The sequence below is a fragment of the Diceros bicornis genome, chromosome X (genome assembly GCF_020826845.1).
Source record: "Diceros bicornis minor isolate mBicDic1 chromosome X, mDicBic1.mat.cur, whole genome shotgun sequence".
Lineage (NCBI taxonomy): Eukaryota > Metazoa > Chordata > Mammalia > Perissodactyla > Rhinocerotidae > Diceros > Diceros bicornis.
Window position 1 is genome coordinate 26019594 of NC_080781.1, and position 17667 is coordinate 26037260.

A 17667-nucleotide genomic window follows, 5' to 3' on the forward strand; every position below is an offset into this window, starting at 1 on the left:
GTTACGCCCCTTTCTGGTTGAGCTAGAGTACCAAAGCCAACCCTCTTGTTTCAAGTTGGAACCATTTGGAAGGGCCATTGCAACTCCAGAGCTCCCTGTGAGATGGCCTGAGGCTTCTGTGGAAACCTCTTCTGCTTCCCTCACTCCCTCACGGAAATTGTTCCCAACACTCCCCGATAAACGAGTTCACCAGTCAGAGTAGGCTTCTCCAGGGAACCTGAATTAAGTCAAGCAACCATTATAAGGGCAAGGCACTGCAGTGGAAAAGAGTTAGCAAACTTCTTCTGTAAAGGAACAGATAGTAAGTGTTTTAGGCTTTGGTGGGCCATATATTCTCTATTGCATCTATTCAACTCTGCCATTCTAGTGTGAAAGCAGCCACAGACAATACATAAATGAATTGGCATGGCTGTGTTCCAATAAAGCCTTATTTTACAAGCACTGTATTTGAATATCACACAGCTTTCACATGTCACAAAATATTTTGATTTTTTTTCAACCATTTAAAAATGGAAAAACCGTTCTTAGCTTATAGGAGTTCAAAACCAGGCAGCAGGCTAGATTTGGCCCGTGGGCCATAGTTTGCCAACCCCTGAGCTAGAGGAATGGAGTAGAGCAGTGAAGCCCTCATGAAGCTACTGTTCTAATGAATGAATTTACAGAACTTGACATCATGGGACCCTAGAGCTTGTAACCTTGTTTTGAAGATACAGAAGACCCCTTTGTGGCTCTAGAAGGGTCAAGAGAGCATGGAGAAAAGGAAGAGAAAAAATGGGGAAAAAATAAGATTCATAATTTCTTTTGAAGCTTAATACCACCAAAAAAATCATATGCAACAAAATAAAACAAAATAGTTTAATGTTCACTATGGTATTTTCCATTTAGAAAACTGCATCTCCACTAGTAAACAGAATTAGGAGATTTGAGTGGCTGTTTTGTGGCCTTAGCTAACTAATTACTCAAAATAAAAACACAATTGTAGTTTGCTATGGTTTTAATATTTATAAAGAACGTATTTTTAAATGATCTGATACAGAATAGAGAAAAGAGATATAAACATATTTTGAAAACTGTTTGAGCCTGGCTTTCTACCCAATTAGAACAGTAGAAACAACTTGGAGAAATTTATTTGAGTAACAAACATATTCTTAACTCTTTACCCTGAAACCTTTTCCCTTTTTTTTTTTTTTGCCATGGTGTGTTGTCATCTTATTTGGCTTGTCTTCCTTCTCAATTTCTATACTCCCTTAAATAAATCATACCTTTTTGGATCATTTTTATCTTTGCTTTGTTGCTATACAACCCTCTCTTTGAAATCATTCTTTATAGCTCGTCTACCCACATTCCTTCATCATATGTAATATTATGAGATAGCCTCTTAATTCATTCCTGGCTTCCAGCCGACCTTTACTTCTCTAGCTCTTGACTCCCCTTCACACTCCCTCCTGCACATTCTCAGAATAAATGAATAAAGTGTTGCTTTAGGTTTGCGTAGTTGAGACAGAGGAATGGAAGCATCCTCTCTATGGATTCACATTGCTGTACTGAGAAATATGGAGACTAGGAGTACTGATTTCAGTTGACACCAACTGTAGTAGGCGGTTAATGACTATATCTCTGGCTTTTGAGGTCTCCAGGTTCTTCTCTCTAGAGACTTGGAGACTAATTTGGTCCACATTTGTCATGATGAGTTCAGATGCCAGAATCTGAGTAGGAGAACTGTCATGAAACACAGTGTCCATAATGTACTGTTTATATAACTCCACCACCTTCTGCTCCAGGTACTCGTTCAGCACAGCATTAGAAATAGGCTTCTGCATTTGCAGGCTGCTTTTCTCTTTGATGCTGGTTATTCTCCAGTAGGATGAATATCGCTGGATAGGTTTTGGGGGAAAGTCGTTGGGCTGAGTGGAAATGGAATCCTCCATGGGCAAAGGAATCTCAGACGATTTCAGCAAAGGGCCGTATTCAAAACTGCTCTCAGAGGGAAAACCTGTTGTCACTGAATTAATGGCCATCACCTGGCCCCCTGCAATGTGTAAGTCATTGTAATTCTTACAAATACTTTTGCAAGAAGGTGGAACCAAGTAGGTCTCTCTGCTGGGGTCTCTACATATTTCGACTGCAGCCAAATTTGGGCTTTCAAACACAGGATTGGGTTTTGTCTGCAGCACTGTGATTCTCTGATTTCTACTGTGTTGGCTCTCTCTTGAATGCACTGAAGAAATAAACTTGCCAGAGGATTTGCAGCTCACGTAGAGACTTCTGACTTGTGTTTCATCCACAGAAGAATAGGAAAGAGCAGCAGATTTCATCTCCTCTTCCCTTTCCTCAGCCACCTGCTCATTATAAGATGCACAACTCCAGTGGATGTCATTCCGGTAGGCAAGTCCACTGAGATACCCTTCTGACAGCATTCTGGAAAGAGAGTTTGTGAGAAACAATGGGGCAAATGAGGATTGGAATTTTAAAAATTGGCAGTTGATATATCAAAGTGAAGGACAATAAATGAAGTCATTTCATTCATTCACCAAGCCATTACTAATTCTGTGCCTGCTGTGGACCAGGACTATGGCATGTGCTGGAGAGGGAAAGATGAATAGGACACAGTTCCATCCTTCAAGAAGTTTCCCCTATGGGAAAAAATAAACTGGATACAAACTAATCCAACATTATATTACCGAGGGTTATAATAGTGAGGCACAAAGGAAGTACAGAAGAGGAGCCCTTAACACAGCCTGGGGCGATGGGGGAGAAGTCACAGGATGTGTCATAGAGAAGGTGACATTTCAGCTAAATTGTCAAGAGTAAATAGGAGTTACAGCTGTTAGCACAGAGTTAGAAGACAATATGGTGGCATGGCCTATTCACTATATACCAAGAAGCTGAGCATAAGCGGAAGAGGCTGGGAAATAAGCTAGAACTGGATCATGAAGGACCTTGTGAGTCAGGCAAAGGCATCTGCATTCTGCCCCAGAGGAAATGGAGAGTTATTGAGAAGCTGCAAATTGGGGGAGCAACATGGCTAGCGGGTTATGAAAAAGATAATGAGGAAAATTGTGGCAAATTCTACTGAAAATAGGAGTGGTATCTTACTCATCTTTGTGTTTTATCCCTAGGAGCTAGCATGATTGTTTGCATTTAGGAGAGACTCAAAAGATATTTGTTAGCTTGAATTAAATAATTGACAACAATGGCATGGTTTGAAATTAATTCACTATCAACCCATCGTGAAGAACCGTGAAGCCTCACCTACCTATGCAGCCCAGGGAGTTTCTTGCTTTATCCTGCCCACTCCTCGCAATATGTCCTGGACGTGTCTTTGCACCCAACTGGTGTGTTTACCTCTACCCTAGCTACCAAGGACCTTTTCTGACCTTGGGCTTTTGCTACACCTGCCTTCCATCCCCACCCTCAGCAGTTTTCACTGGAGTCTGGAGTAGCTAGAATAGTCTAGAAACCAGCAGCTGCATTTTCTAAAAAAGGAACGCACTGGCATTCCTGGCACTGGGGCAATAGACAACAGTAAGGAAAACCCGTCTTCTTAGGCCTTGAGGGCTGGGTTTCTGAAACAAACCTGTCACCTTGAGCCTGAAATTGAAAAGTCAAATGAGAAAAGGATTGTTTTAACCATACATAGGGTCTTTTTAAATTTTAGCATCTCTTTTATATTCATAGAGTTACTTCCCAAGTAAATTTTTAATTGTATAAGAGTAATATTATAAATATAATTAGTGTAATTGTTTTAATTGTATAAGGGTAATGTTTTCATTGTTTTCTCTTTGGGAACTACTCAAAGATATGTTCAGCAAATTTATCAATTATTTACATGTTTACTATAGTCTGAGGAGTGTTATGTACCATAAAGATACAAAGTTAAAGGCCATCAATAAATCCGTGAAGCAATTCTTGTATGCTGGACACACTTAAAAGGATAAAGAAAATCATTTTTCTTTCCTGAAAAAATTTTTGAAGTATGGTTCTGCCCTCAACAAATTGAACATCCAGCTGAAAAGACAAATCTTACATATATGAGAAGATAGTTAACAGAGCCAAAGAGTTGATCATGAAGGCTTGACAGTGACGCAGTTACTTGACGACCTGCCCACTCCACCCCATCCAGGCTGCAGCTAGGGCCTTCCACCTTCAAGCCCTCAGAATATCATTGTGAAAAACCAGAGCAAAAATGCAACGCTTAGCTTTTGAGTTTCTAAATAGGCTTCAGAAGCTCTTGGCAGAAATCATAGTTTCAGAGAAATGGCTTTTGAAATATCACAACCTGAGCTTTTAAACTTCAGAATCCCGAACCCCGAAAGACTTAGGGCATGATATTTACGTATCAGCAATAGCCTCAGTGAATGGAATCCCCTGTGGAGGGAAACAGTATGGCTCCAGATAGGTTTGGGGAGCCAAGAATAGAAGAGTTTCGTGCTCTACCCTCCAGGTAGAATCTGAGGAAGCAGGAAGTCCCATAAAATTCTCTCCTGCCCAGCCTGATGCGGGAGCAGGAGGAGAGCCAGCCACGTGGATTGCCTGGGTGGACAGGCCTGAGGCTGCCTCATCAAGTCTGCTCTCACACCAGCATGCTTCCTAGAGCCTGCAAACCTGGAGAAGACCTAGATTTAGCATGAGGAGACTGCAGACATGATCTCTATAGACTAGCAACCAGGGGCCAGGTGAATACTGAGAAGTACCATGGATGCCAGTGTGACTACATGATGACAACAAAGGATGCCCCCCACCCCCACATCCCCAACTAACCCTGTGGCTCTATGGAAGCACGCTGGAACTTAGAAGCAAACCCAATGAGGAAGGAGCCCTGAAGTGACTGAGGAAATCCTGATTGACAGTGATTACTCAGGAGAATGTGAGCTCAAAAGAGAGACCAAATTGAGGTAGAGAAAAGCAAAGATTCCCAGGAAAAATAGCAGATTAGGCATATGCATGTATTTTTTTTCTCCCTCCCCAAACTTGACTAAATGAACAGTAAGTGATTTTTTAAAAGATATAATCCACAAGAAAAGTGAGAACAGGAGAAGAAATAAGAGTGATAACACTTTAAAAGCTGGAAAGCAGGAAGCTGAGGGTTAATGACTTAGGAGACCTAAGAAAGCTGACTCCTACAACAGCCATGGGAAAATCCAAGAACTAGTCTGATTTAAATTCCCCTAGATGTTCAGGACTTGGTGGCACCATCTACCCTTTGGGAGAGGGGTAAAGAGGGTGTATCTAAAATAGAAAGATTGACAGTCTATTTAAAAGGCAGTCAGAAACCCAGATCCTCTCTCTCATTCCATGCAGCCACGTAACCATTTCCCATCTTCAACCCCAAAGGAAATCTTGAGATTTATTCTCTGAAGAATAAAACATAGGGTCTCTGAACTGCAGAATATCAGTTAAGGGTAGAATTACTGAACTGATAATAGATAGATTAAATAAACATATGCATGTTGGGTGCTTAGATCCGTGACCGCTGCCCTTAGTCAGCTACCAGAACGCTGGCAGAGGGGCATCCTCCTTCCAGGCAGGATATTGGGAAAACTCTTCTGGGGAACCCGACTAGTCTGAGAAGAAGAGCAACTGACATCAGAGGTTCTCCCACTAAACAAGGCAACCTCATTCAAGCTCATTATCAATAGAGCCCATTGAGCTTGTTGGATTCCATTCTTAAATATGAGTAAAATTTTGAAACATCTGAGGAAAGCTCTGAGAGAGACCGAAACACCCACTTAGAGGAAACAAACTCTGGGTGGTGGTGGGGCGGGGGAGGAACTACCATCAATATTCTCAAGGAGATAGGATAATATTACAATTTTGAATTAAGAATATGATGCTCTAAGGGCTGGCCCGGTGGCGTAGCAGTTAAGTTCGCATGTTCCACTCCGGTGGCCCGGGGTTCGCAGGCTCGGATCTTGGGCATGGACCTGCTCACTGCTCATCAAGCCATGCTGAGGCAGCGTCCCACATAGAAGAACTAGAAGGACCTAGAACTAGGATATACAACTATGTACTGGGGCTCTGGAGAGAAAAAAGAAAAAAGAAGATTGGCAACAGATGTTAGTTCCTCAAAAAAAAAAGAATATGATGCTCTAAACAAAGCATTCTGAAGCTCTTAGAAATTAAAAATGATAGAGAATTTTAAAACTCAATAGAAGGATTGGAAGGTAAAATTGAGGCAAACTCCCATTTTGAAAGTAGAGCAAAAATACCAGATGGAAAATAGTAGAGAAAAGATAAAATTAGAAAACCAGTCCAGGAGAGCCATTATCTGAATAATAGAAAGTTCAGAAAGAGGACAGAGAAAATAGGGGAGAAATTCAAAAATTCAAGAATATTTCCCAGAACTGAAGGACATGAGTTTCCAAAATACTGGGAAAAAATAGACCTATACCTCTTCTCGCTATTGTAAAGTGGTAGAACACTTGAGACAAAGGGAAAATACTATAAGTTTCCAGAGAGAAAAAAGTGAGAAAAAAAAAGACCAAGAACCATAATCTTCAGACTTATTAAAGCAACATGAGAAATAAGAAGACCATGTAACAATGTCTAAAAAGTTTTGAACAAAAATTATTTCAACTAAAAATTTAATGACCAGGGGCCGGCCCGGTGGCGCAAGCGGTTAAGTGCGCGCGCTCCGCTGCGGCGGCCCGGGGTTCGCTGGTTCGGATCCCGGGCGCGCACCGACGCACTGCTTGGTAAGCCATGCTGTGGCGGCGTCCCATATAAAGTGGAGGAAGATAGGCACAGATGTTAGCCCAGGGCCGTCTTCCTCAGCAAAAAAAAAAAAAAAAAAAAAAAGAGGAGGATTGGCGGATGTTAGCTCAGGGCTGATCTCCTCACAAAAAAAAAAAAAAAAAAAAAAAAAAAAAAAATTTAATGACCAAATTATCAATCAAGTATGAAGATAGCATAGAGATATTTTTAGGTCACAAGTCTCAATTCATCTCCCAAACAGCTTTCTCAGGAAGTCAACAGAGGATATGCTCCACTGAAAGGAGTAAGTAATCAATAAAGAGGAGAAAAAGGATACAGGGAACAGGAAATCCAGCACAGGAGAGAGACAAAGGAGCCCTTAGACTGGTTTGGCCTCAGCCCCTGTTCCAAACCCTGCATTGTAAGGGGCCCCGCTCTGGCCATCCTTGAGTTGTGCCCCTCCTAACAGGGTGAGAAGTCCTAGAAACCAACATGATGAAGCCCACCCAGCCTCTACACCACCTTCTAAACCACATTCCTGGTACTCAGGACCTCAGAATTCCCTGCTCAAATCGCCCAGACCCCATCACAGAGTTTGCACAGGCTTTTCTCCAAATCCATCATGACTAGGGCTGACTTACAGACTGGGTATGCACACACGCCCATGCCCACTAGGTGATGATGAGGCAGCTTTTTGTTAGGGCTGTGGACAGAGGTTGGACCTACAGGCTGAGTTTGAGGGGTAGCCAGGACTAGGAAGAGAAGATGGATGGGCTGTAGACTGAGGGTCCCCATTTTTTGTCCTAGGCCCAGGACGTGTCAGAGAGAGTCCTACCCATGATGAAAGTGAAAGGACATTCCAGGATGAAAGCTGTGTGACAGGCTCAAAAGGCAAGCTGGCTGGTTGAAGAGATCAGCAGGCTTCTGGAGATAAAAATGAAATTGAAGAAAACAAGTCTGACCATCATGAAATAAGATTTATATAATTGGCTATGGACTTTGGGGGTGAATTAGGAAAAGCTAAGCAAGTGAAAAATCTAGACCAGCACTATCCAACAGAACTTTCTGGGCTGATGGAATGATCTATATGTTTGCTGTCCAAAATATTAACCAATAGCCACATGTGGCTTGAAATGTGGCTAATGAAACTGAATTTTAATTTTATTTAAATTAATTTAGAATATCACATGGCTACTATATTAGACAGCATAGACTTAGTGAAGGTGATAATGTAAAATTTTAAAATACTGAAGACAGCTAATTATAATTGCAGTCTAAAGTTCACTAGATGATAACTGTTGTAGCAATAATTCTAGAGTGACAGGTAATTAACTAATTCATTTCTGTGTTCCTTTCTGGAAAGGAGGTATCAAAAGATGGTGAACTAAAAGAATAAGCTTTTAGATGTTTGGTAATGAAATGGGACTGTTGGGACCTTTATCTGAAACTCTTATTGTTTCACTATTTTGAAACAGGGGTTATATAAAACTTCCTTTAATTTTTCTCTGTTTCTATTTGGAGAAGTCTAGAATGCCTGTGTGAATGGTTTAAGGGAAATTTGCAAAACTATTTTTGTTTTAATAGTGTGTTCTCTTAGATTGTCTCTGAGGTGACTAAAGTGCTGTCCAATAGAATTTTCTATGGTGATGAAACTGTTCAATATCCATGCTGTCTAATATGATAGCCAATAGCCACATGTAACTAGTGAGCACTTGAAATGTGGTAAGTGTGACTGAAATTTTAATTTAATTTAATTTAAATTGCCACATTTGGCTATTATATTGGACACCACAGATCTAGACAATTATAAATTCCAATTCATAATTTAAGAAAAAGTTGTGCAGCAAAGAAAACTGTGGTTTACTACATGGCTGAGTTGTAAATAGCTTTTGTATAGTCATAATAATATATAAAGCACTGAAAATTGATCTAACCAAATTTAAAATGTAACCACAGGATGATAAAGTCAAGAAAAAAGATAATATTTTATCACATATAGTAATGTAATATCAACAAAAATTGTCTTATTCATTTGTCTGTGTGTCTAGACCAGGTGGCCAGTCCATATAGTGAGGGGAACAGGACAAGGGTGTACGTACTTGGTGAAAGCCAGGTAAAAAAAGGGAATAAAATCTTTATCTTCATGGTGACAAATCAATAATACCCAAAACTGAAAAGTGCAAGAGCTGCAACACAGACATGCTACTTAAAGAAATCGTGGTAAATAACCAAATAATTAGTAAAAGGAGATAAAAGTAGTTGCTTCTGGAAAAGGGGTGCAGGGACTGCTGTTTTTCATAACGAATCTCTTAGAATTATTTGATCCAAAATATGTACATATATAACTTTGATTAGTTTTCTTGATTAAAAGAAAAGCTAAAAATAAATATTTTTAAAATAGCTAATAAGGGGGGAAAAAAAGAAGGTGGCATTTCCTGCACAGCTGAGTTTGTGGTTAGAGATACTGTGTATTCTAAGGGTGAAGAAGAGAGAGAGAGTTCACTGTGTAAAATGTAAACTTCTATTTGGCCCTGAAGAACAAGAAGGATTTGAACAGGCGGTGAGAAAGGGGGACCTGCAGTACCCAGTGTAGGTGGGATGCAAGTGTTATTTCTCCAAGTCATGGCCACCTAAGAGCCTTTACTGAAATGTCACAATTTGTAGACTCATTCTTTATTACCCTTTGTTCCCATTCAGACATATCCCAAATTTCCCACTGTTTATCCTATTTCTTTTCATATTAAACAATCGGCCCTAATGGATTCTTCTTTCACTTGATGTGGATGATGTTTATGAGTCCTCTAGGTAATCTCCACTTCTTTACAACGAGGAAGGAAGGGGGGCCAGGATTTTGTTTTGAATAATGGCCTCTTTGCCCTGTTTGTCATCGACTGAGAGCTTTGTTGGTACCTTAATTCTGGTTGAATAAGAACCCTACCATTCTGATGTGTAGGACCCAAGGGAGACCAATATAGTAGTAGGTCCAATGACGGAAAAGCAGAAAATGTGTCCTAAGGTCTAAGGATAGATACACTCACGGCTAAGGGAAAAGATTCCTGCAAGGGAGGAGTGGGAGATAAGGTCAGGGAGGTAAGTTGGGACATGCAAGGCCGAGGACATTCAATTTACTCTGCAGGCAATACAAAGCTCTGGAAGGTAACTAAGCTGATTCACTGCATGATGTAATCTATCAGTCAAGTGCAAGATGAATTTCAGCAGGGTGAGATTGGAGTTAAGGACCCAAGTTAGGAGGCTGCTAGATTCATCCCCACCTGAAGTGATTGGAACAGGAACCAGGAGGAAGGTAGCAGAAAAGGAAGAGAAGTTTTGAACTTGAGAGACCAAGACTCCTGGACTCAGGAGTAAAGGAGAGGGAGAAGCCAAGAGTAACTCTGAGTCTGGGCATGCTGGGAAATGGCACCAGCTTTGACCAAAATGGGCAGATCAGGAGAAGGAGCCAGAAAGGGAGCAGATGCGTTTAGTTTAGTTCCTCTGGAGTCTGACATGAGATGAACACTCTGAGTGCAAGTGTCTAATTGTGCATTGGAGGTTCAGGCAGGGAGCTCACTAGAGAGATTACTTACAGTCAACAGTGAAATCATCTCCCAAGTTTGAGCAGTAGGGATTTATAATGGGAGCTTGTGAATGTTTGTGATAATTTCTGTGGGGAGCCCACCATGAACAGTACAAGGAGGAATGAGTGACAACGAGAGCTGGAGATCACATCGCTTTGTAAAAACTACAAGAGCTTCAAATGTATGGAACAGGTCACATCTTTAAAATCCACATTTGAAGGTAAAATTTAGTTATGTATTCAGACTCAGTAAGGCAAAAAAAAATTCTTGACCTGGTAGTCAAGAGACCAGATTTCTAGTTCCGACCTCATCACAGGCTGTGGTTTTAATCTAGTTAGTGACAAGTCTGTAAAATAGCTAACATTAGTACTAGCTACAACTCAGATATTATCCTAAGTGCTTCTTATATACTAAATCAATGAATCCCCACAAAGACTCTAAGCTGTAGGTACTATTATTGTACTCATTTTATAAATGTCAAAATTAAGTAATGTGTCCAAAGTCACCAGGCGTTCAAACACTGGCAGTCAGAAAACAGAGCCCACGTTCAAATGTTGCTTAATCTCTCAGAGACTCAACTTCTCACCTGTAAATGAAATTAAATTCTCATCTGTGGGATTAAATTATCTATATAGTCCCCTCAAACTTTAATATTGCATGAGTTTATGACAATATTAAGAGGAGAGGGGCCGGCCCGGTGGCGCAGCCGTTAACTTCGCGCGTGCTGCTTTGGCGGCCCGGGGTTCGCAGGTTCGGATCCCGGGCGCGCACTGACGTACTTCTTGTTAAGCCATGCTGTGGCGGTGTCCCATATAAAATAGAGGAAGATGGGCACGGATGTTAGCCCAGGGCCAGTCTTCCTCAAGAAAAAAAGGAGAGGATTGGCATCAGATGTTAGCTCAGGTCTAATCTTCCTCACAAAAAAAAAAAAAGAGAGAAAGAGGGTTAGGTGAGCATTACTCAGAATCAAAATTCGTTTCTGAAAAGTTAGCAGCAGAGGGCAGCAGAGAGCACGCTAAAGCAGCTTTTGAAAGATTGTTTTGGAGAGAGTAATGTTGGGCGAAACTTAAAAACAATATTTATACATATATTTACTCAGTTTATAGTCCTAAAAACCCTTTAATGTACCATTAGTATGAAAACAGTGCTATACAACATGACTTCCTAAAATTTAAGAATAGAGAAATAGAGAAAGTTATTTGGATTTATTTTGATTAATTGTCGATATTTTTTTCTTAATAAATTTCAGTGGTTATCTGTGAAATTCTTATAAGCCATCACTTGATCTCTCCAGAGGTATTATAAAAGGTATACTTCAAACAAATGTTAACATTTATTAGACAATTTCATCTGAGACACTAAACTTGACCTAATGGATTACTTCAATTGTTCAAAGATATTTTATCGCTTGAATTTTTGTTTCTCATCATAGAGAAGCTGTATATATAGATTTAGAATATATATATTTAGAATTCTCCATGACTGGTTAAGTGTGAAGGAAAAGACACCCAAGGACATTTGCAGATGAGATTTCTAGGCAAATTTAGCCTATATTAATCATTACCATGCAGGGGAATACCAAAATTAACCTTATGTGCAAATTCATACTTTTAGAAGGACTAAAGTGCAGCACCTTGTTAAATCATTTACTTGGATTTCAGAAGAAATTGCAATATAAATTCTTTCTTCTACACTAGAATTTACATAATTTCTCAGAAAATTGTTGTTAGAACTCTGTACATAGACACACTTTTAATTTACACACAAACAACACAAGGATGGATTCAAAGAGAAAACCTAAAGAGAAAAGAACTTTGTAAGAGGGGAACATTTGGAAAAAAACCTAAGTTAGGGATCAGCAAACTTTTGCTATAAAGGGCTAAATATTTAATATTTTAGGTCTCTGTCACAACTACTCAACTCTGCCATCACAGCAGCAAAGCAGCCACGGACGATATGTAAACAAATGATTGTGGTTGTGGTCCAATAAAATTTTATTTACAAAAACAGACAGAGGGCCAATTTGACCCAGGGACCATGTCTTGCCTACCCTTAACCTAGGTCAAAAAGCTGGTGCAATAAGTTGGGTAGGATATAATAACACTAGCAACCGTGTCAGGTGCTCTCCATACATTGCCCCTAATCTTCCATCAATACTGCATGTTAGATATTATTATAATCCAGGTTTTCCAAATGAGAAAACTGAGATTCAGATATGCAAATGACCTTCCCAAAGTCACTGAGCAACTAAGTACTAGAGGCAAGATTCAAGTCCAAGTTTACAAACTCCAAGGCATGTAGTCTATTCTTAGAACATATCACACTACTGCATAGTTGAGAGTAGTTAATATCACACAGTCATGACAAGGAGTTAGTCCTTCCAGGAAAAGAGTGTCAGCCCTGACTCCATTTAATAACAACAGCACTTGCTGAATAAAGGAAGGAAGGTGCAGTGAAATACAAAAAGAAAAGCTCCAGGAAGACAGCCAGTACCCACCTTGGAGGGGTGACCCAGAGGGCTACACACATGTCCCAATTGTGTGTCAATGCTTATATGTCTTGAGGTGTACAAATCATTTATCCTCTGGTTTTTTAATCTAATCATATGAACATTTTCCTTAACCATTCCCAACTCTATAGCCTGGCATCATCTCACCCTTAATTTTATAACCACAGAGTAATTTAATGTTACAGATGCCCTGTTTAAATATCAACAGCTCCTCATCATCTCCAGGATAAAGTCCATACACGTTAGGCCCTCGTGACACGTGGTCCTTAGCTGCCTTCCCATTCTCATCTCTGCCTGTTTCCCAGGACACCCAGCCGTGCTGAACTCCCAGTTCTCCCAAAACCTGTGCCCATCCCAGGATTTGTGCATTTTTTCTTCTGTCCTGAGAGCCCTGGCTCCCTATCCATCCCCTGTCCCACCACCCATACTGTTCAAGTCTCATCCGTGTATATTTCAGTGCCCCTGGCCATCCATTCAGAATCCTTGTCCCTAAGTTAGAGATTCTGGGTTCTTCTCTCCCCTACCCCAATATGTTTATCAGGATTGCATGGAAATTGAGCAAAATCCAGTTGCTACCTTAAACAGTAAAATAAATCATCGAGACAGTCTTTTGAATGAAGGAGTAACTGGCAACAGCAAAAGGAAAGTGAGAAGATTGGGGACGGGTAAGAAGTGGGGGAATTTGGGGTAACAACGTGGCACAACAGATCCTGTCTCTGGAAGGACAATTTGCGTGCATACAAACTAAGACGTCTGAGAGGCAGGGTTGAGACAGGATGTAAATAAGACCTCCACAGCCTCACAAAAACAGGAGCGGTGGGATGGGGCTGCCTCCGCATAGATGGGATATAACCTCACGGAAATAAAGACAGGAAAACATTATCTGCTGTTTCACAGAGGATCTGGGGCCTAGCTAGCTGGGGTGCAGTTTGGCTCCCACCTGTCAGCATGTCTACTTATATTAGATCTGCTTTCTAACAGTTACAAAACAGTACATCTACAGGCACATTTTATCTTAACAAATCATTTCTGATAGTGGACATTGAGGTTTTCCTTGCTTTTTACTATGTGTAATCACAGCATACGCCCCATGAATGCTTCCTTAGGCCAGATTTGGAGAAGCCGAATCACTAGATCACAGCTATTGCAAACTGCCTTTCAAGTAGCTTGGGCCAATTTATTCTCGCACCAGCAATGTTTGAGATTGACCATTTCCGCTGACGTTCTTCAACATATTATTTTTTAATTTTCCAATCAGATGAGCAAATTTATTTTTGCCTCAAATTTGAGGGTGAAGCAAACTGTCTTGTTAAGATTATGTGTAGGTGATATATCAGAGTTGTTATTTCTTAGTACCCCCAAATCCTCAAAATACTCTATCTCATCTCTTTGCCTCTCTATTTCCCCTTTAATCTAAATTCTAGATCCCATAATTCCAATCTCTGTTTTTTTAAGATCTTCTTGATTTTGGAGACTTGCAGATAAACCAGTGAAAAGTTATCACTGAAAAAACTTGAATATTATTTGGTTGATAATCTAGTTATGATAATGTAACCAAATCCATATTACATTTTAATTTTTTTTCAGTGAATGATACGAGAACCTTACCCAAAACAAGGGTTTCTTTAGGAAGGATCTCCCTGTATACAAAAGCGTCTGCAGTTTTCTTATGCTTATCTATGAAAGTACGCGTTCTTTAGAGCTGGAAATAACTATTCACTTAACCATATACCTTGGATTATATCCCTATTATTTCATCTTTTGTAACATTTGTTGATGGATGCTCTAAAGGATCACTCATCTATATTTCAATTCCTGTTACAAAACATGTAATTTTAAATTATCTGTTCTTCTATCAAACATGAAGTGATTCTTATTTAATGAATTAATTTCTGAAAGTTTCATTTGATGGCTAAGATAATATAATCATAAATCAAAACACCTCTCTTTTCCATATTAACATCACCAAGTGAATAAATAATTTTCTGTTCAGTTCTACTTAGATCCTTATGACCAAAGGTAACAGCTACCCCCAAGGGCTTTATCTGGATATGTGAATTTCTTTATTTCAGAAAATGTAAATCGTGGTGCAGAAATATTAGTAAACATATTTTTGTCATAGTTTGGATTTTTCTTCATATTCTGTCTTTACATCTCACAAATGGAAAAATTAAAGCTTATGATCACTTTTTCAAATTATTTTTAAAGTATTTTGACATAAAATGAGAGGACTAAAAAAATAAGAAAAGTGATCATAATAGTATTGACTAATGTTAAATTTCCTTGGTGTTATAATTGTTAATCATTGTTAATTATACTGTTAATCATGTCTATTACCATTAACATTTACTTAATTTTAGGCATATCGACCAAATGCAATGCAAGATACTTGATTGGATCCTGAATTTAAAAAATAAAAACTCTCTAAAGAACATGCGGATAATTGGGGAAATTTGAATATGGATCATATATTAGATAATAACGTTGTATTGATGTTGAACTTCCTTAGAATTATAATATGTAGAAGACTGCTCTTTTCCTTATGAAATACATGCTCAAGAATATGAGGGTGACATATGTCCTAAAATCAACAATATACTTTCAAACAGTTCAGGAAAAAAAACTGTATATGTGTGTGTATGTATACATATGGAGAGAGAGAGACAGAGCGAGAGAGAAAGTAAATGTGGCAAAATGCTACAACTGATTAATCTACACGATGGAAATATGGGTGTTCGTTGTATAGTTCTTTCCATTTTTACATAGGTTTGAAACTTTGCAAAACAAAAATTCGGGGGAAATTACTATATTTAGTTAATGAAAGCAAATTTATATTCTATGATGTTTGTGAAGAGCTTAGAGGGACAATATCTTATATATCTAAGATAATCAATAAGTAAGTGATTGGAAGTGTTTCGGTCACTTGAAATAACTATTGAAAACATCACCTTGCTGTGAGATAATAGAATTAGTGCACTACCTTTGCATATCCCCAAAATTATTGTTATAATATGAGCTTTTTACACAAATTTCAAATACTCTCCACTCCTACGAGAAGCTTCTCAAGCTCAGAAACACAATCTTCTTACACTGACCTATGCAAGAAGTGTTCTAAAAATATCAGTATGAATATTCTGGCCAAACCAGGTCTATATTCAAGCACAGATAGATGTGCACAAGAAAAAGAATGTTTGAGCAGGTCTAAAGATAGTTCGAACAAGAGCCCACCTGTGCATGAACCATCTTTAATACCAAACAAGTAGTCTTGCCCCAAATCATCTAGATGGCAATTAAAAAAGCATCATCACTGTAGATAACATTCACTTTGAATATGTCCTGCCACCCAGAAAAACACTATCACAAGCTCACTGAATGAATAATTGAGAGTCAAATCCAATTGGAACTTATTGTGATTGTATTCATCTCTAAAACTACATCACTGTAACTGAATTCAAGAGTTTTGTTGTGCTTGCAAAACTCTGCTGAGGTTTTTCGGTCTTCTTTTAAAAATGCAGAAGCTAAACTTGTGTAGCAATTAGTGAACAAGGACTGAATAAATTACACAACAAATATTTGATTAGACCAGTCAAAATTTTTAGGTAAAAAAAATATTTTAGAAATGCCCAAAATGTGAACATGAGGAGGTAAGGCAAGGGAGTGTTTGACTTAATTTCTCTTTATTGTCCAACTCCATTGAATGCTTGCTTAAACTCCCACTCACCTCTAATTTGGTAAACTAGAAAAGCATTTTAGGTGCATAAGATTGGATCTGAGTTCTGATGATAAAGGGCTAGGAAACTGTAAGAAGACAAATGACAGAAAAAGTTAGCAGTTATCGGGCCTGTTGCCTCCTTTTTCTTACCTTCACTAACCAATCTGCGCCTTTGGTCCTGCAGAAACACAGCGATTGACCATATAGAGGTGAATAAGCCAGCCAGTGCTTTTTCCAGAAATATTCGCAAGCCTTTGGTGAGTCTGCCTTTCACTGATAAGACCAAGAAATTAAGCTTCTCATTGCACAGCCATTCTTTTTATAACTGATCCTATGGAAAAAGAGTTGTTTTTGCTCAAGTCTGATTTGTGCTCAAGAAGAGTGGGAAGTCCCGGGAAGGGGAGAGGCAATAACTGACAAACCCACATCGAGCCACAGAATAGTTTCTTCCCCTTTTTCGAAAAATGAAACCTATCTATGAAACTGTCTCTTGTTAAAATAGTTTATTGCTACACATTATGTAAGAACTGTATCAACGTGAATTTACTCCTATAACAATAAATTCTCTCTGACCCCTCTCCCAAAGAGAGCCAAAGTCACATATGATTTAGAAAATTCTCAGCTTTATCACTAATCTGTAATTTTTAAGAAGTATTATTTCTCAGTTGTACTCATAATTTTTAAAAATGCAAATGAAAATAGTTTTCTCTTTCAAATTAACAAAGGTAAAAAATTAGATAATACACTGGGCAAGGGTGTGGAGAAATAGGCAGTCTCACACACTGTTGGTGAGAATGTAAACATTTTTAGAGGGCAATTTCCCAGTGTCTGTCCAAGCTTTTTTTCAAACTTTTAAATATTCCTACCCTTTGACCCAACAATTCCATTTCTATAAATTTATCCATGTGATATATTTGCACCTGTACACAAAGACATTTGAAAAGATATTTGTTGCAGCATTAAGTTAACAACTGGAAAAAAATTCATAAATAGGATGTTGGCTAAATAAATGAGAGTATATCCCTACTGTAGAACACTATGCAGTTGTTCAAGTGAGGTGGCTTTATGTCTAATAATAGGAAAAGATCTCCAAAACACATTCTTTAGCAAGGACATATAATATGCTACAATTTATATTGTAAAGGAATGTGTGTATATCTGTGTATATATGTATATAT

At 38.9% G+C, this 17667-nt stretch overlaps 1 protein-coding gene across 1 annotated transcript; it reads right to left on the minus strand.

Moving 5' to 3' along the window:
* Nucleotides 1–841: 841 nt before the first annotated feature.
* Nucleotides 842–16849, minus strand: TASL (TLR adaptor interacting with endolysosomal SLC15A4). The gene is made up of 2 exons (XM_058535200.1): nucleotides 16640–16849; nucleotides 842–2418 (listed from the first exon to the last, which is right to left on the minus strand). Exon 2 carries the CDS (start codon nucleotides 2415–2417, stop codon nucleotides 1524–1526), a length of 894 nt encoding a protein of 297 aa, XP_058391183.1. The 5' UTR covers nucleotide 2418; nucleotides 16640–16849; the 3' UTR covers nucleotides 842–1523.
* Between the last annotated feature and the right edge of the window lie 818 nt (nucleotides 16850–17667).